The sequence below is a fragment of the Struthio camelus genome, chromosome 2 (assembly GCF_040807025.1).
Source record: "Struthio camelus isolate bStrCam1 chromosome 2, bStrCam1.hap1, whole genome shotgun sequence".
NCBI classification, from domain to species: Eukaryota; Metazoa; Chordata; class Aves; order Struthioniformes; family Struthionidae; genus Struthio; species Struthio camelus.
This window is the reverse complement of record NC_090943.1, coordinates 51,698,571-51,719,393: the sequence shown is the minus strand read 5'-3', so window position 1 is coordinate 51,719,393 and position 20,823 is coordinate 51,698,571. Positions and strand designations below refer to the sequence as shown.

At 40.7% G+C, this 20,823-nt stretch overlaps 1 protein-coding gene across 2 annotated transcripts in view; it reads right to left on the bottom strand.

Annotated features, from left to right (window-relative positions):
- TRAK1 (trafficking kinesin protein 1) overlaps window positions 1–20,823 on the bottom strand; it is a 113,333-nt gene that overhangs the window by 68,494 nt on the left and 24,016 nt on the right. For both annotated transcript variants that reach the window (XM_009687799.2, XM_009687803.2), the window contains exons 2-3: window positions 19,884–20,176; window positions 3,104–3,298 (exon numbers count right to left, since the gene is read on the bottom strand). In XM_009687799.2, coding sequence (XP_009686094.2) covers window positions 3,104–3,298; window positions 19,884–20,176 — 488 coding nt within the window. The remainder of the gene's footprint in view (window positions 1–3,103; window positions 3,299–19,883; window positions 20,177–20,823) is intronic.

Here is a 20,823-nt window from a genome sequence, read left to right as displayed (position 1 = left end):
TGCACCTTAACCGGCTTGGTGAGATATGGCATTATAAAATATTACTCTTCCTGATAAGCACAACATAGCAATCTCTCAACATAAACAATAAGAAGCTTTGCAAAGACATGATATACACATATATTAATGATGCATATCGCATGCAGAAACATCTCTCTCTGCCCAGCATTCCTCAGTCTGTGAACATTTCTTAACTAAAGCCAGACCATATCTTTCCCTTGGTACTTCTTCTGAACCCCTATTCATGTTATATCCTGACAAACACTGTACCACTCAGGACCATAAACAATTGTAAGATTTAATTTCACATCTAAATTATTCTGCATTAGCCCAAGTGTTAACATCACTCTTACTTTATTTGAGTGTCTCTAAGAAGCCTAAGGAAGGTATAGCAACATTCTGTAACAGGGGACGTTTTAATTCCAATAAAAGTATCTATTTTATAGTAAACACTCCCAGTTGCAGCAGAATTCATGAATACTTCCTTGGCTTACAGAGAAATCTGACAGATGATAAATAACAAAAATGAAAGTTGTTAAATTTAAGTATAGTTGCAGGTGTCTTAGACCACACAGGTACAGTTTTGTGAACAGTGGAAATTTGTAAGTTGGTGCTAGAACTTTTCCAATAGATAAGTTCCAGCAGTTGTGGTCACCCCCTTGTAAACGGGTTTTAAAACCGAGAGAAACTGCTACATGGAAAACGGGCCACAATGCAAGCAGCCACTCCCTGGAGAACAGAGTGATAGTACAATTCACAGGTCTTTTCTGTCAACGTGCTTAAAATAATATTTTTGACCGTTACTTTTTCACAAAGCAGTATTTATAATGAACATTGATTTCCAAACATGCCGAAGTTTTATGATCTTGCACTCTCGCGTGTTACACGGCTTGTTCACAATAACCAAACAAGGGTACTATCAGAGATCTCAGTTTCCAGGCTATCAGCCCAAATTTGCTTAACTTTTTAAGGTACTATCTATGCACAAGTGTCTGTACAGAAGCAGTGAGGAATAAACTTTTCTTTATGGAAGTTCTCCTTGCTCAGTTCCTCCTCTTTAAGCAGTTAATTCCCCAGTGAAAATAGAAAACACACACTGGGACAGGAATTACACTCATAAGGGTGCAGTCATTATGCTTGTGAGCTAAGAGCTGGATAAAATTGTTTGAGAAAACACAATTTCAGGCAGCTACTGCTACCTGAATTCTCTGCTGTAGGTAGCTTCATTTTGTATCCGTTCCCAATAGCCATGCAAGTTTGCAAGTGGCACGCCCCACCAGCATCTCAGCTGAAAGAGTTGGGATGCTTCCACACTGATTTTTGCCCGTCTTGCACCATTAGCAGAACATCCTTCCTGTGCTTAATGAGACAGTCCCCCCACATAAACAAGCTTCTGGACAAGACAGAACTAATCCAGCTACTAAGACTTTGGGAACTTGACATTTCAAAACGTTTAAGCCAGCTTGTGTCATAGTAATGACAGCATTAATGGACTGATGCAAAACAAGGAGCTGTAGGTACATTTGATTTCATAGATCGGCTTCAGTTTCCTCCTTCCCCCCACCTCAAACTTCCCATTATTCTTGTTTGAATATAAGGAAAAGCATAAATAGGCTGTCTACCAAAATACTTAATGCCTGTTTTATTGAAGCATTCAAGTCAGTACTCAGTACTACCTATTTTTAATGCGTTTTACTACCAACTTTGCTCCTTATAAAGTGAATTCGCCAAGTGCTTCACAATGCAAAGCAGCTGTTTTCGCAAAGGTTTGTGCTGAGTCCTGTAACTCATCCCTGTTGAGCTCCACAGTGCCTCAGTAAGTCTACCTAAAATCTGCCTACTACTATACTCTATATAAATCTACTAGCACTATAGGTATACCTACTACAGTTTTAGTACATAATCTATAGGCTTGATGCTCTGCAGACTATTTTAACATGCAACAAATTCAGAAGTGCAACCAAACTGCATTTTCATGTGAAACCATAGAAAATGGAAGAAGCCTTTAACCATAAATTGCTTGATAAATCAACAAATGGAGGAGAAATCGTAGAAGTCTACTTGCACAGCTAAGTCAGCACCCACAACAGAAGAAATCAGAGACACACGAAGCCAGTCAATGTAAGAGGATCTGGAGACTCAAGTGAAAGAAAAAAAAACAAACATAAAAAGCATCTGAACTAAATGCTCCATTTGGTTCTTCACAGAGAGATTTTCACAAGTCTTTCTTAAAAACTTGAGCTGCAGAACAGTGGCTTAACTTCATGGAACGATGATGGCACACAGTGGCATCAGACAACAGCGCAGTGTGTCAAAGAGCATGTTCAGAATAAGCAAGTAAGGTAACAGGTCTAACCTTTCTACATTTTATAGATGTAGAAATTGCAGTCTCTTGCCCAAGGGAGTTCACGTACAAAAGAGCAGTGTTTCACCAATGGTAATTTAGATAAAGACTAAAAATAGTTTTTAAATCACGTATTATCTTCTTACCTGCCTTGCTTTCCCTTTCATACAAGGGCTGACTTAAGGAGAAAGTTTTGAAATGTGTTTTGTTTTCATATAAAAAGGAAGCAATGACTCCTCAGTTTCTTCGTTACTCAAATATTTAGAATTCACAAGTTAAGCCTTTATCAGGGAAATATCATTATAAACATTTATTATAACATTATACATGATTATAAACATGTACATGCTCAAACACATAATACCCGAGACATTCAAAATCTAAAAAAGGAAGTTTCCAGTCAACTAGAAGTTGAACTGACACAGGATTTAAAATCTAGGTGCTTTCAGATTTTTCCGAGAGCCTCCCTTCTACCAACCAAAATATAACGAAGTGTCTTACTTTAAATTCAGTTACACTTGGTGGTAAAGGCTACGATATTAGATGAGGTGGAGACGCACATGCACAGGTTACAAACGCAATGGCTGTTGTGATTAAGTGTTTCCTTTGTTCTCTATCCACCACAGACCTGAAGAGAACAGTAAGTGGCAGATGCTTGTCTTGCTTTTCGCAGTTTTAACAGGCTACATAGATGTTTTAGTGAAGTTACCAAAAAAGGCACTATTTTATTCAATCTTCAGTACAATTTGTCTGACTTACGGAAGTATTTCAAGGTCTCTTCTATTTGCTCCGTTGTTAAGTCAATACTGGCATCAGGAGAAATGAGAGGTGTATGAAGCCAGTCGTCGTGGTCATAACCATAGATTGTATCAGCTCTTAGCTTGTAATGCGGCAGCTGTTCTTCCAGCAGACTGATGATTTCAACTTCAGGAAGATCGGTACTATTGCACACATCTGAGGAGAAACAGAGAGGGGACAGTCTGTTAGTTACTTTAAATCAAATATTTCACATATAAGCTCGCAAGGATGTCAGTTTGCTTCGATACCATCAAGAATTGTCTGCATGTAAAGAACAGCAAGATATTAATTGGTTTAGAAGGTTTGACTAGCCTAAATTATCAGAAAATGGAATATTTACTAGCACAAAATATGAGGGTATGCTCTTAGGGATGTGCAGGCCATCAGTTGAGGAATAAAGGGAAGGGAAAAAAAAAAAAAAAAAACAGTGAATGGTGGCAGGGCGACCTGAGCATCGAGAAAGGATTAGCGCATGTAGGAATTTACATTTGCGATGTGCTACTTGACAGATTATTTTTAGTTTGTATGCTTTACGTTTGTCCTTAACTTGGCTTTTGACCACATTTCAGTGGCACTATATTTTGCCTTTGCTGCTGGCAGACTTTTCTCAAGAAAAAAATTCCAGGATCGAAATAGCAGACGGTGTCATAGTTCACACTAAAGATGAAGGGGTAAAGCTAGCTGCAATAACTTTTAGGGCATGAGTCGACACCATTTCCAGCTGCATTCTGTGATATGAACCCCTCATGTTCAGAAGACTATCAAGCCCACACACAATTTTTTAAATGGAGACAGACGGCTATTAACAACTGTAAAAATGCTGCAATTTAAATAGGACATTCAAATTTAGGAGGGGAGGTAACTGACAAGTTCTAACATAGGAAATTCCAGTTCACCATAAAGACAATCCTTTTCCACCATGACAGTGGAAAGCCACACAACAAAAGGTAAGTTAAACCTATTTTGTATGAGCTGGCACCGAGGAAGGCTGCTCATATGCTGTACAATACAGTTCCATCTTTAACCAATGCCATAACTCTTAAAACCGTTGCTAAAACTCACTCCACAGTAAACAGTGGAAACTGCCAGGGCCCTGAGTACACTCCTAGGTCTTCATAGCCTTGACCAGGCTCACAGGGGACACCCCCACTCACACATCCTCTGCCCCACCGGGACCCCTCTGTCCACCCCCAATAGGTGTTGTGGGTAGGTCTGTGCCCAATCGCTAGATTGTCAGTTTAAACTGTTACAGCCAGCACCCTTGCCGTGCGCAGGGACAGTGGGACCACGCTCTGCTGGTGAGGACATGGCCCCTCCTGTCTTGTGGCTACCCACATCTCCCAGTTCACCTTCCCTTGTAAAGCAACCCCACTGCTGCTGCTCCCTGACAAAGGTACCCCTATTCAGAAGGCATAACCTCATTATTGCAGGAATAAGGCAGAACTGAAAGCTGTTGGGATTAATTTTTGTCTAACTAAGAAGTTACATTGGCAAAAGTGTCACCCCAAGCACTGAAGATGGCAAGAACATTACTACCCTATTGGGCCACAGAAGATAGGGAGCTGAACTACAAATCACCTGCTGATATCCTTTACTGGGTAAAGCCAAACATAGCTGGATACACTCCCTAACCATCTCATTTCAAATACAAGTGACATCCTAAGAGCACTGTCAACACCTATTGTTCAGGGAACATTTCACAAAAACTACACACAAAGAAATGCCCAATATAAACGGACAGAGGCTGCGCTGATCACAAGTTACTTTGCTCATAACACACATACTAGTATATCAAAAGTGGGAACTACAACAACTCCCAAACTTTTAGTACTTAGCCAGGGCCAAACATACTACACACAACATCAGATTTTTTTTTCTTTTTTTGGGGGAGGGGGATTCTAAAAAGTTTGCAACAAAAGCTTGAAACTGCTGTATAGATAACAAGCTATGTCAATGTGCCATAGCCTGCTGATCTGCTACCGGGCCACTCAGCTCCATGTTTGGTTCCCCCTACCCCAGCTTACTGAATCCCACATGGAGGGAAAGCTGTTGACTGAAACTAAAATCCACCAAGGGAAATCAGACTATACCTTGGAATGGTCCACAGAGTTTATTATTATCTGTTAAGAGGTGGCCTCTTCTGCTTTCACTCAAACCGTTCTGCCATCAGTTGCACACACCCACTCACGTGTTCCCTAATACACATCCTTTTGTAATGAAGTTAGCAGCAGGAGTAGGTGCTCATACCTGCAGCAATGCTATCTTTACAGAGCTCCGTACAAATGCATTAAGTCAGCCCGCATGCATCATTTTAAGGTGCCCCTGCAGCCCTCACAGAGGACAGCTAACCTGCACAAAGAAATAAGACCTTAAGCCTAAGTTCCAAAGCTGAGAACTAACCTGTAAATTACAAGTCTTTCTTCTTCCCTTGCTACCTTTTTAATTGCTGACAATGTCCATCTTAGTGCCTTAGGGCCTGCAACCATCTAGTTCATAAAAGCCAAGAGGATTTTCTAAACGTTCCTGTTGACACCCACTCAACTTTTTAAGGACATGAGTGCTCACGCAGTTGGTTTTTCCTTCTTTTGGCTGAAATGTTATGTTTTCCACAAGAGGAAAATTAGAAGCCTACATAACCAAATTGAGGTGGTGATCTTCGGAATAGGGAAAAGTAAATTATCTAGGAAAAAACAACAAAAAAAAAAAAACCATCACACTTCTAAATGCTCTCTGCTTTTAAATAATTTTCCAAAAGAAATGGATTGACTTTATAGACTGAAAGTTTCAGGAAAATAATTTTGTGCAGTAAATTAGCTTCCGGTGTCATAAAATGTAGCAAAAAATGGAAACGCAAGAGAAATTGCCACCAAAATGTTAGGAGAGGAAAGAAAAATATATATATGCACTCTTAAATGAAATTCATACAATTTTACTGCAGAAAAGAAATTCATGTGAAGGCAAAGGACAGGAAATATAAGATTTATAGTGGAATACTAGTCAACCAGGACAATTTTTTACTGCTCTGTTGTATAATGGGCCCTGGGTGCTGCTGAGCAATTCAGAAGGCTTAACAGTGGGGAAAAAAAATTTATATTAATAAGTAACTGGAAAGACAACTTAGTATGATGCTGTTGACATTAACTTCTATTGTGATTTTAAAATCTGTATACCAGCAGGAAATACGATCAGGCTCTGATGTAATCACCTATTCAGAAAAACAGGTCAGAGTAATTACACTTGTGTATGACTAAATGTTAGCACACCATTTAAATCACAGCAACATTTTTAGTGCTATGATAATGCAGTCTTCCCCTACACTTTCCCTCCCCACCCTTTTCCAAAGGGCAGGCACTTGCAGTTAGTTATGAGCTGGCTCAGCGACTAATGCCATCCCCCATTCTGAGATACCACAGTTAGACTTCATAGAAAACTCTGATAATGCTTCCAGATAAGATTAAAAATGCAAAAAAACTAACTTGTTTAACTTACTAATATTTATCTATTCCAAATACCCGAACCATCTTTTACGTTGTATGATTAAGTTCACTAGAGTCTAAGATTCTGTCCAACAGTTTCATAAAACTGTTGCAGCTTCCTCTTGTCCCAAACAGTAATTTCATTGTATTGAGTTAAATATAACGCTTTAACCCAAAGCAGACTAATTAATCATTAATATAAATGATTAGTAAAATATAGTTGTGCCATATCCTTGTAGATGTCTCTCTCATGGACTTAGTATTTCTGTAACCTAAGTAATTTTGAACTTGCAACTTTCTGGATGTCCCAGGCAAATAGAAAAACTTCTACAAGTAAACTACAGCCAACTTGGTTAAACGTCTCTGTCTTCGGAACTACAAACTCATGATTCTAACTAAAGTGTGCATCATTAGAAGTTCTGCTTTTTAAAAAAAAAGGGTCAAGAAGGAAGAGATTTCTCTTCTGCATTCTGCAGAAGTTTCCAGCTTTTGGCACTTCACAGAATTACATATAAACAAAGAAAGTTTGTTAATTCTCTCCTCCTCCCCTATGATTTTTTTTTGCGGGTAATATGTCCTACTGCTTTGCTGTCTTGATCGTTCAAATGTGGCGAGACATAAAAGAAAAAGTAATGTACATGCATGAACATCCATCTCACCTCTTTGTGGGGCAAAATATGTTTCTCCATGCCCAACTCCTAGGATGATAAATGCTTAGTTTGCTTTACAAGAACCTCTGTAACTAACCATTCTCTTTCCCTCCGATTTCCAAATAAGATTAAAAATTACCTCAAAGAATTTGGTTTAAAAAGGGGCAGTTTTGTTGCTTTCATTTCTAATCTTCTCCTTCTATAAATAAGATCCCAAACTGGGCAGAACGATCCAGTTGAGTTCTCTTCTGCATTTTTTTTTCTTACTACTTCAGTATCTATGGGATAATTATCAATATTAGTTTGTTCCACAACTTTCAACATATCTCCATTTGACTGGTGCATTTCCTTCTTCGGGCCTCTGAAACCTCTCCATCCTTTCTCTCCTAACTGTTTGAAGACAGTCACTAATGGTTCACTGATAGTTTCAGCTTGTTTACATTTCCCCCCCCCCAGAGGTGTGTTTGTTTTTTTTTTTTATTTAAAGATTTGCTAGACTGAACACCTTTGACTTCATTTCATCTGCTCTATCTCTTCTAAGGAACACTCCTTATCCATTTAAAAAGGCATTAAGCACAGCAAGTTACCTTTTCTTTGTGGAGATAAGAGACTTCTTTGTGGAGGTTGAAATGGAGATGGCATTTTTTTCCTCCCTCTAGTTTTTCCCGTATTATCTGTTGTTTGATCCCTTCACCATTAAGTATCAGAACTTCTACTTGCTTGTCCTCCTCCTGTTGCTAATGTTTTGACAGAAATTTTTTCTTCCTGTACTGTTGTGGCCTCAGAGAGCCTTGAAAGACCTCACTCACTGAGCAGTGAACCAGAAAGGGCACACAGTCCAAGCTGAACACCAGACAGAAAAGAAGTCGATTGCTTTTTCCCTTGCCCTGAAAAGATCAAGAAGCTCACACTCCAGCCAAGTCCACAAGATTAAAAAACACAAACAAACAAAAACCACACACCCACAAACACACACCCCAAATCCACTTGGACTCAATTCAACGGAAAGCACGTGGTAGTCGGAATGGCAACTCATGCCAATTAGCAAGGGACAAAAAAAGGTTAGATGGAGAGGGTAAAACAGAGGCACAAAATGGTTTCACATATGCAACTGCACTAAACTTGGCTCTTAACTACCAGTTCATAAAAAATGTAGGATCATCTCTTTTGGGAAGGTCAACTTAAACCATTTTAAAGAAGCCCAGATTTTCAAAGAATGTACTACAGAACCTCCAAGCAGTGAATACTGCCACCTGGTGTAAGAAGAACCTTATTAGCCAATTCCTGTAAGCCTGAAAACACATTGTCATACACTTTGATTAAGAGAGGGTTGTAATCATTTTTTCCGTGTGCAGTACCAACAGCTCAGTAGAATCAACCTTCTCCAGTACTCACCAGCTTGAGCTTTTGGGCCTTCTTAAAACACTCCAGGAAAAGTTGCAGGGCTTAGTTTCTCTCAAGACATTGCTCTTTACACCTGGACACCAGGATGAGAGCCATGATCAGGTACCAAGCACAAACTCCCACAGCTGTAATTGGAGCAAAACCTACAAAGAAAATCCCCCACGATCCCAACCCTGATGAGAACCATGCTCAGGGCTGTGCTCAAGAAGGGACAGGACAGTGCATACAAGGGAAAAGGAGAAGAGTCATAAGAAAACTACTCAAGTTGTACTGTTCCTGGAGTGCTGTGCTCCAGTCTCCTGGGCCTGACTGAGGACAACTAGCCTGCAAACAGCTTCAAGCACCGATGCTACCATTAAGCATCTGCTCTAAGAAAAGGGAAAATCAGCACTGTATGGAAGCAGTACGTCCAGCAGAACAACTATACTTTAGGCATGGCTTTGCTGAAATGCTGGTTTGCTTGGTGACTTTCAAAAATAAGAGTTTTTGTCAGCAGGCTGTATCACCCAGCCTGAACATCTCCTCAGAGGACTCCACTATGTTGCCCACCTCTCAGTCCTCAGCCAGGAGGGGAGGGCCAAATTCCCCCTCTCTTAAAAAGGGGACTCAGTTGTCAGTCTCAAGCAAATTCTTGCATGTCCCACAACAGAACTAAAGTTTCCTAAATTGTCAGCGTCCTTGGGGGTAGTTGAGGAAAAGGTAGTAGGTAAGAGCACAGAGAAAAACAAATGGGGAAAAAAAAACAAGGAACAATCTCTGGAAGAAGCAGGAAGAACGGAGAAATCTATCGCTATGCTTCACGGAACTGCCTACCCCTCTCCCTGGCTCTCAGTCACCTCCCCTTCCTTCTTCTCTGCCCCATTGCTCCCCTTTGACATTTAACTCTCTCTTCGCTTTTCATTAAGTGTTAAATGTCAAGTTTTAAGCAGAGAAAGTCACTTTGAAAATGGCTGGTCAATACATAATATGTTTAAAAAAAAAAAAAAAAGCACAAACTATACTACCTGAGAAAGGTCAGTTCCAGTGCTAGCTCCCTGTTAGGTAAGGAAACTTGTCTGCAGAACAGAACTACTGCATGGAGACTAAAGTCCAGTCACACGTAATGTATGCAACTAAAGTTCATCACTTGAGACTATCCGTTGTTAAACCCTAGTGATTTTTGACTGCTATTTTTGCAGCATGAGACATGTACACACACACAGAGAACATGAATTGAAAACCAAAACAGAGTCCGCGTTCTCAGAATCCAAGGCTCAGGAACACTTGTAAAAATCCTGTATACCTCTGTACAAAATGACATAAGATTCTGTAATATGTGCACCTTCACACAAAATAGAGTAGAAAATGTAATGCTTTCAAGTAGGAAGTGCCCTGTTCATGATTCTCACTGTTCTGTACATCCCCCCATTTTTAAATGGGTGAAGGAACATGCAACTCCATAACGTTAAAAGAAGTCCCACTTCATCGGGCTGGGAAACTCCTGAAAATTCCGTCAGAGAAAGGTCACCCAACCTAGTGTGACAACCAAGCAAGATGCCATAACTCTTTTAGGAGTCTCCTTTCGGGTCAGGCCATACGCCTAAAGCCTAGTCATATTCCAGGGACAGAAGGAAGAAAGGTGGTCTTTCCCTAAATGCCTGTCCAGCAGATACTTCCCGGTTGTTTAAAAAAGTCTGAGCACCTAGTTTTCCAGTACTTACTTTCAGTTTAGACAATCATGGAATCAACTGCTCACTGTAGTGAGCAGATCCACATAAAAATGAGATGCAGAGAATAGAGAAAGGATAGGTAAGAAACTTCAGCCTTGCAATTAGGCTGCTTGCTAGCGCGCTGTAGAGGAACATACAGTCTGTAGTTGCTCATTATTTAAGCTCTGTGGGCTGACACAGAAATGGACATTAAACACTAACTGGGGTCCAGAATTACAAGTATTTCTCAGACGCTATTTAGCCAACAATTAGTCTGTACATACACATAACACGCCAAAAGCCAGGACTTACCATGTTCCTATTCAACTTCAGTTCTAAAATGGACAGGATGTGGATAACTAATGAGGGCTTCCAAATATAGTCCTGAATAATAATTCAGCAAGAGTACATACAGGGCGTGCGCTTCAGTGTATAGGGTGTAATTAGCTTCTGGGACAACGCAAAGAAAATAATTCCTAATAAAAAAAGTTCACCTTCTTCCCAACTCACTGACCTGCCCAAAGGGAAAGATGCCGTTAGCATTTCAAATTGTCAAAAGCCTCTCACTGCTGGCTGTAAAGCTAAATTACAGAAAGAAAAGCTCTGCAATAAGAACAGTGCCTCATACCTTTAAACCAATCTCTTGGTTTGATCTCTTCAAACAGCCAAGGCAGCTTCTGTAACTTGACTCACATGACAGGATTTTGGAAGTGGCAAGTCCTGCCACACCTTTAAAGTTGGTTATCCAGTGGTTTTTCTAAATATGGAAGATAACTGTACACAGCTCAGTCTTCCATGGGAAAATAAAACACCTTGCACCAACCTCAAGTATGCCAATTCTGAGCTGCCACAGCGATGCTTCGGCTGACCTGTAATTCAAGTGCCGCCTGTAGCCACTTATTTTGAACACAGAGATCTCAACTGGACTTCCCGCCTTGTACAGGTGGGGCATTGTAGGAAGGGCAGGCAATATTTATGGTAGCCATGTGGGCTCACTGAATCACAGAGCACAAATTCTGAATGAGAAGTCCAGCCCATGGAAAAGGAGGAAGCACCCAAACAGAGATTCCTGTTATATTCTCTATGTAATGCCACGTGTCATTTTGACAATCTGACATTTTAACTCAAACAAACTCATGAGGGCAAGGAGAGGAATAGGAGAGGGAGAGACTTTAATAGCTAGCTCCCCCCCGCCCCAGAGAACAAGTCCAGCTTTATCATGGAAAAGAAACTATCTTCTTCCCCAAAATTAAGTGCGGGGGGGGGGGGGGGGCATAGCACAGTACATACAACTCTCCTACTACAAAGGAGAACTGGTATGAAGGCAGATCATTTAATATCATCACAAGAATATTGCTGCCTGTGGGGGCGGGGAAGGAGAAGAACCAAGCTGTTGTTGCTCCAGTTCTGCCATAGCAGGCACTGGCCAAGCATGTCTGTGGCGTGGACAAACCATGGAACCCATATAGTTCCCAAGGCTCAGACTACATCTGCATTTTTGGGTATATAAAGCGCTTGCATTTCCAGCATGTTACCTTCTTTGGGAGGGAATTCTACTTAAATTTGATGACGGAAAGCATTTTGACAAGACAAGCCAGGAGAAAACTTGGCTTAGCTGGGAAAAAACTCCAGATAAAGATGGGGACAAAACAAGGAAGGCAAAGGCCAACATAATAACAAAGTCTCTGAAAACTACAGCTTTGTTGTGAGGAACATCCTTTTGACACTATGTTATTGGTTAGGTTAAAGTCTCCCTACTTTGATATCATCCCACACACACACACTCCTGTCCGGTATTAAAAAGCTGAGACAAATCTTGGTGATGAGAGGTCATTAAATTAGTACATTTCTACAGCACATTATGCCACCAATTTAAATGAATTTTGCTTCAGTACGAAAATGTTACCCCTGTAGACAAATGCAACTATATTCATGCATTTCTTTTTACATTAAGCAGAAAATAAAAGGAAACACCGCCACCAAAGGCCATTCTTTTAGAGCAAGAACAAAAGCTATTCATTTATCAAACACATGCTGGCAACACACTGTTTAGCAGCAGTAAGAATAAAACACATTCATTGACCATTAGCATCTTCCAGACCTCAGCAGCAAAGACAGACTGAGAGTGTCTCAAGAAGGCAAAGGAACCCATTGATAAATCACAGAGTACGTAAAACCCTCAAAAACAATTGTTCTTTTGTCGCTTGCTGTTCAGGCCAGGTACAAAATGCAAGTATCAGCTCCTAAAAGATGGCCATCAATGAAACTTAAGTATTGCCATAATCTATTCTTAATTTTTGCTTATGTACCTTGCTCTTTACAGATACTTGCTTTAACGGAAGATTTTTTTGTTTTATGATGCACAGATATATGCATATTGGAGGAAAAACAGATAAAGCTACACCCAGATTGCAGGACATGGAGGAAAAATAATGGAATACAATTGTTTTCACATATCTGAAATCACCAATAACCAAATGTAGTTTAGTCTTCTAATGCTGCTTCACAGATACTTGCCCTTAGAAATTCATCCTCCAAAGTACAAACCCAAAATAATGATGAATACTTGTAGCTCCCACTCTTCCCTGCTCTGAGTAAATTAAACATTTAAGAATGACAAGTATGCATCCCAAAATGAGGGAAATCTAGAAATGGAGTAAAAGAGGTCACCCTGCACTTCAGTAATACCTGCAGTAGCTTTCATGACGTCTCAAGAATTGAAAGTTTACACAACAAAAGTCATAATATGTCATACTAGAAAGTCAGCAAGAGCGCCGGACAAGTAAGTAACATAGCAGTAGAATGCTGCTTTGGGAAAAAAGGATAAACCTTTTCAAAAGAAGAAGGAAAAAAAAAAGGCATATGCCTGGGATACAGGTTAAGATGTAGCGTAACAGCCTGTCACAAGACTGGAATCAGGAAAAACGTTGCAAGTTACTGGCAAAGAGTAAGAGCTAGAAAATGACCGAGACAAAGCAGAATAAAAGTAAGTGGGAGAAGCTGTGCGAACTTCATGCAGAACCTACCAAAAGCCAGTCAGAAAATTCAAGCAGAAATAATGCTACAGCAGGCATAGAGAACAAGATTGTTTTGTTACAGTATGCAAAACAGAATTAAAGATAGATTCAGAGAATGGTTGCGGTCATGCTCAGGGAGTGCTCTCTTTTTAATATTACTAGGATATCTGAGAAGCTTTAGAGAAAGAAAGAGCAATCAGAATTTAGCAATAGCTGTTTATATAAAAAAAAAAGTAGGAAAGAAGGAGAGACCAACGTTAAAGCCAGGTTTATGGGATGAGGCTGGTAACAGCAATAGCAGAGTAGCTGGAGGGAGGTAAGAGCCTAGGTTCTCAAACTTCATTTCAAGGAAAGACTAAAAAAGGGTGGGAGACGGCTGAGGTGTGAATATGAGGGAGGTTTTTTCAAAAGCATGAAAGTGGTGGATAAGGTGAAGGAAGAACTGATTCACCAAATCCTGCATAACTAAAACTAATAAACACAGAAACCATCAGGAGATCAGTGTAAGTACCACTGTACACAGCAGTTAAACACCTGGAACTTGTCACCAAGGGTAAGTGCGTAGACAGACAGAATCAGCAGGTTCAAAAAGGGATTATACAAAGTCATGGACAACAGAGTCCAACAACAAATGGACACTAGAAGAAGTAGGCAGGGGTGTACCCTCTATATCCCTAGCACAACAATTCTGGATGATGGGGATACATATGCTGAGAACAGACTACCGAAAGTGGCTGGACACACACGCGCCCCCAGTCTTGCATCTACTATTGCCGCTATCAGAGTCCTGAGCTAAACGGACCACTGGGCTGACCCACGAGTGCATTTCTTATGTTCTTAGTTTGAGTTCCAAATTGAACATTTCCACCAAACAATGATTTTATGCCTCTTCCCTGTTTTTTTCCTCAGGTTTGTGGATTTGAGAGAAGAGGTATCCCAGGACAGCAATTGAAAAAGGAGACAGTGTTTATTATGTCCAAAGAATACCCACAAAAAGAGAGAAAAGTAGTCATAGCAGAACTCAAGAGGTTCAAATGGACAGAAGCAATCCAAAGTTGTTACTATTTGGTCAATGCTTTCGTAACTGTCTTTTAGAGGCTTAGGGGACAACCACCACCCAAGACTCTACCAAACACCACGCAGTACCCTGGCTCAGCAGGCTCAGAACACCAAGCATGAGGCCTGGTATCTCTGTCACGCAGAGCAGGACAGCCACGGGTACCAGATTTTCTTACCTCCCACATTATAAGATTAAAGCATTCTAGCAACAACCCACATCACTGGAATCCTTTAGGAGCCATCTTGGGATAGTCAGCTTTTTCAGGCTAAGAACTGGAAAATTAGAAATTCAGCATTTTGAACAAAAGCATGCACCTTGGACAGTATGGCATTGGGGGGGGGGGGGGGACAGGAACATAAATCCTGTAGGCCTTAGAGATACCCTTTAAAATTAAATATCTGAAAAAAAATGGTCAGAGTTGTGCCAGATGTCTTTAGCATCAGTGATCAAAACTAGCAGACTTTGCCATGAAGAGCAGTAACATTTGATGGAAGAGAACAGAAGCTCCATCTCATATGAGAAGACAATTAAAACCCGAGTGGAGGGGCTGGGGGAGTGCTGGAGAAACGCGGAGAACACCCAGGGAAAACTTCCTTCTCACAAAAAATCTTTGTTGTTAGGAAACGCTGTTATGCTCGACAGCAAGAGAAAGTTGCTTTCTCCAGATATTGGTCAACGCGGTGAGCCCCATAAGTACAGTAAGGTAAAAGCTTAATTACCCACAAGGTCAAACACTACCATCTCTTCTCAGAGAAACCTCTCAGTAGAGAGAAAAAAAAGGAGTTTCAAGGTTTGGCCTATCCAGTGACATAATTTCATTTGAAAAATAAGAAATAAAATAGAAAAGACACAGAACAGGTTATCATTGCAAAAAGCTTCCCCAAAAACCCTCAGGAAATTACCCAGAATAAGTGACAGGCGGAGAACACATTCCTGACATGCATTCAGAGAGTGTATTTAGTATAATGAATGAATAAATCGTGGAGCTAGACAATTTAAATCACAGTCCATTCATTCTCTCCTTTTTCAGAGAAGGATGAAGGAAACTTGCCTGGCATATTAAATAGTTAGCTCTTGAGCTATAGAGTATGCCATGCCAAAGCCATTGCAAATAGTCTTCAGACCTGCAAAAGTAGTCTGAAAGTTAGCAACATTACACATCTTCAGTCAGTTATGTTAGTAGCATTTTAAGAGAAATAAATAAAATAAAAAAATCACAAAATGAATTGTGATAGATGTTTGGATGACGGAAGGGAAATTCTGTACTGCAACAGTATTTCAGAGCTCCATCCCTGTTGCATTGTCCACTTCAGGCAGGGCAGCATATGTCTGAGAGTAGCTGATAGACAAGGAAGAGGCAACGAGGCTAAGAGGCTTTTATAATTCACAAAATTGGAACATTTAGCAGCTGACACTTAGTAGAAATACTCCACTTCAATATGTCAAGATTACAGCCCTTCCTCCTTTACACATATACTTACACACACACACAAGTCAGAAAGGAGGAGGTTCCCCCATCCAGCTGGTGTTTCCCTCATCAACACCTGACTGTATCCAAGTTACAGTGTGGACACAGTCTCCACAGGCACTTTGATTCCCTTTCTAATAAAGCTACACTAGATGGTGCTACATTCGTATTTGTACCTTTACATTCTCAAATAAATGGCAAACAGCAAGAAAAAGAAAAGCTTAAAGAAGAAACTATTGGGATGAAGTAAATGCACAGTACATAGAAGAGCAGAGTGCCATTTTCATGTCATACAGCACTGGCCCCACTGTTCACCAACCTCAGACCCGGAGTCTAGTGCTACCCACCCTATTTTCCTGTAGGGGTTCCCCAAGTGGCAGCAACAGAAACTCCATAAATTAGGCTGCATTGAAATTTTCACTTAAAGCTTGATAGAATAAGTGGTCCATCACTAATGCTTTTTTTGGATAACTTTTAAATATTCTCAAAATATATTATTTTCAGAAATGGCTCCAGCAGCCCTATTCGTCACTCTACGCTCAAATTAGTTAGCACAAGTTCAGAATTGTATACTTGTGCAGACATAACACTACAGTTTTAGCAATCACAAGCTTTGGATTGCTTTGCTACCATCAAACTTGGTGGGAAAGAAGTCTTTAAAGGGTGCTGCCCTCCACTAAGCAGTTACACTGGCTTAAGGAAGCTTTTCCTCTCGCCTCATTCCTCTGTCACCCAGGCCCCTCTCGCCCCACTGAATCCCTCAATTGTGCCAGAACAACTGCTTTTAGGCCATGCAGTAAAACAGATCAAAGGTGTGATCCGGCCGCCCTATCTCCCCTCTTCCACAAGGCGGGGGGGGGGAGGGGGGGGGGAAGGGGAAGGGATCCAGACCAGTTCCTAAAAATAGCTCAAGTTGCAGTCCCAGAGAAATCTGCACAAGCACAGCTCGAGGGTGGTTTGGGGACAGGAAGTGTTAAAAGCTAACCCTGTAACCAAGAAAACATGCCTAGAAGTGGAACGTGGAACGCACCCGCAGCCACGTTGCGGAGCACTTATGCCCCAACCAGGAACGGACACCAGTACTGCTGACCGAGAGCATTCAAACGCCTATCTACTACCAACAACAAAGAGAACAGATGAAAAAAAAAAAAAAAGGAAAGAAAGAAGAACTCAAAATTCTTTGAGCACCAATGGCTTTTTTCTTGCAAATTAAAACAGCAGTAACACAAAAGCCATATAATTTGTTCCTAGACTTAAGTTATGTCACAGTCAACTTGAATTTCACTATCACGGGGGGGAGGGTCACATTTCAGAAAGCATCACTAGACAGCACTGCAGCTTAGTTTCCCAGTGGGGTGAGATTTTTTTATTTTATTATTTTATTTTTTTAAAAACAGTGTTCAAGCATTTGCAAGTACTTTTGAAGATGGGAACATCTGGGTCTTAATCTTAGACTAAAAGAAAACAGATTACCCTGATTGATGTTTGAATATCCCTGCTCTAGTCAGGCTAGACTTGGCATCATAATAAAAATTACAATACATACAGATCTGAAATGAGTAATTTCTCTCTCATTGAACAGTTCAAAGTGCAAGTGTTGCTGACCTGTTAGTCAGGCCTATATACATATACTGAAGTCTCAGACAATTCTCCTTTCCCCTATGAGTATCCCTCTTTTCGCTTGTTTCAAGTGAGTTTCAAGTGAGCACACTTTGTACCAGTACATGTTCCATTTTTCCTCTGACAAAGTAGAGATTTTTGTGGAGCAAATATGAGAACAATTCCAAACTCTTGGTTTATGCCCTTTGACATCTAAAAAGCACAGTGAAGAGTCATGACTCAGAAAAGCCCATTTTCAAAAAAGAAAGCTATTTCTACCGCAAGTCTTACAGTCTTGTCTCTAGGTTACATACAGTGTGAACTTGCTGTTGCAGAACAGCTAACCATTGAAAAAAACAATGTTATGGGATCAAACCACGTTTGGCTGACAACCAAGCAAGAAAAAAAATTCAGAAAGTATATCATGCCTGAAAGAATGTGAGGTATGAAAACATGCATTGACTTCAACTTCAAAAAAAATTACTAGCAAAAATAAAAAGAAAAGAAGAGAGTTCACCTTGCCTTTTATGGAACCATAATCAAGAACTTATTGATTCATGGAAGAAGTGGGTTGTTCAGGCACGTAGTCAGAAATAGAAAAAGAAATGTTAACGTCTTGTTGCTTGCTTGCAGAGGGGAAGGAAGAAAAGATACAAACAGCAGTACAACTAGCAGGAAAGTTCCTTCTGCAAAGGACTTGGAAAACCAAGATACGCTATCAGGAATACATCTATGTAGTGCTTCGGGTTTCTAGTCTACCTACTAGGGAAATACCTAGAGGACAGTCAAAAACGTGTGACCAGATTATACACTAACCACTCAATAGATCTGAAGGTTATACAAGGGAGGAGGGAGGAGTTTGTTTCTGTTAACAGAACATTTGATACAGAAATGTACCTGATTGGAAGTGACCTCAGTGTTGATCTTGTTGCTTTGCTTCTCAAGGCAAAAAACACTCAGCTTTCCCAACAGCTGAAAACTCACCCTCCATGCCCCACCTGGTCTTCAATTGTGTAGTGAAGCAGTATGCTTGGCAAGCAATTCCTGAGTCCACAGGCATTGCCTCACCATTTTTTTTTGTTGTTTGTTTTAATTAAAACAATAATTACTTAATTGTGCTTTAAAAATAATGGAAATAGAAAAGGCAGGGGTTGAAGATTTCAGGGGATAGATTAATGCCTAAAAGCAAACTTCACAAGGAATAAAGCCAAATTCTAGCCAAAGTCTTACTTTGTCATCTGAAGTTCTGGGTAATTCTGTCATTAGTTTCATCTGCCACATTAAATAGCCACTCTAAGCCTCTTTCTCTATTCACAAGAGCGTGCCCTGTACTGATCATTTTATCCTTAGACCCATCATTTGAAACAATAACTGCTATGTTCCCACCCCACTCCCCAGTAGGACCTATGCATGTGTATGCCCTTATTTCTTCCATTACTGGGATGCAGGGAATAGGAACATGCAGTGCATCTCTCTCCTTTTTCAGAGCATCAAGCTTTAACAACTACACAGAAGCTGGGCAGAACTAAGGTGAAGCACACTACAAAAGCACTTGCCGAGAGTCAACGTCAACTATCTCTCTGACCCACAGACGATTCCAAAAATGGCTGGATATACTGCCATCTGGCAACCAGTTAGAAAGGCCCCCAATCTTATTTCTGTTTTTCCTCAGTCTTCTCATTCCCCCCCTGCTGAAAACTCAGCCAAATCCCCAAACACTCCCAAAAGACCTTGGGAACTGACAAGGTCACAGTTTCAAGCAACCTTTAAGCTAGAAGAAACCTCACAGCTGAGCCAAAGCACACATTTGGAATGGAAACTGCCTGTCATTTGATGGCCATATCAGTGACTAAATTGAGTTACAGTGATTATTCAAACACAGGAAAACTGGGTCAACTGACCACACCATTAAGAACTGAATTCTATTTAAATATTACGTTTAAACACATATTCCATTTATTTGTATGAACCCTGTGATAAAGACACTTAACCTTTCATGCAAGCATGCAGGAGCTGTTTCTTAACTATTACAGTTCCAGAACTAATGTAGCACAACCAGAACACTTTTGAAAAGCAGAGGCAGACAGCTGAAACATCGGATGCTACCTGCTGTTCCTCCCATCCCCTTCTTGGGCAAAGTGATTCTTGTGTCAACATAAAAATCTGAATTACAGTGAACACTAGGACAACTATTCCATCATTTTAAGCTGTAGGATTTTCTTCCCCTTATTCCTAACTCTCAGTTGGTCTAACAAGAAAATAAGAGCGTGCAGAACAGCAGCAGCACTAACCATGAACCAGACATCTAACCAATGGCTTAGCAGCTTAACTGCACAATATAAGTATATCCTTCCCAATATAAAAGACTATATTGCTTACCAGTAATGGTGCAGGCATCTCTGTACTCTCTGCAGTCTGGTACATCATCTTCCACTGCTTCACTTACATAGTGTTCTTCATGAATGCCTGTGTCACAGGCTAAGACTGCATGGTTTGACAGCTCTGAAGGAGGCACTGCGGTGGCCAAAGTGCAGTCGTGCAAAGCTGTGGCGTCCAGCTTGGCAGGTTTCAGAGGGTTGTACAAACTGCCATCAGGGGGACCAGCACCGGAGACTGGGTCTGGCTGGCACAAACAGAACTCTTTCTCTTCACTAGAGTTGGCTTTGAGAATTCTGCAAAACACGGAAAAGCAGTAAATGTTTAATTCAAGCCACTCCAAACAGTGGAAATTAAAACAGATTAAAATAATGTCCAAGGAAAAAAGTTACCAAGACAAATTCAGCAAACACTAGAAAACAAATAACTCTGCACAGAGCAGACACCACTCTTTGAACCTTGTACAGTTATGTCCAGCAGAAGACTGCTATTTCTTGCACAGTGTTATTTACCAGAATTTTGCCTAGCCCACCTTGGAGTAAGCATAGTCCATCAGCCTTAGGATGCCTTGACTCATTCACCAATGACCTTTCTCTCATCTCAGCCAAGGGAGAGCTATATGCAATCCAGGACAGCCCGCAGCGTGAGCCATGCTGTGCAGACAGACCCCATATCAATGCTTGATTTACTGATGCCTTAGTAACATCATCACTTGAAAGTGGTTTATAACAAACAATGTAGAAATGATTAGGAGCTGATAGGCTTATCTTCTCTATGAGATCAGCCTGCATAGCCTGGTCCTGCCCTGCCAGACTGCGTAGCCAGTTGGTATCTTTGCTCCCTTTCCAGGGCACACAGGAAACGGGAGTAAGTGAACATGTACTGGGTTGGGGGAGTATCCTCTTATTCCTACTCTCAGCGCTTCAGCGTCAAACAGGGAACA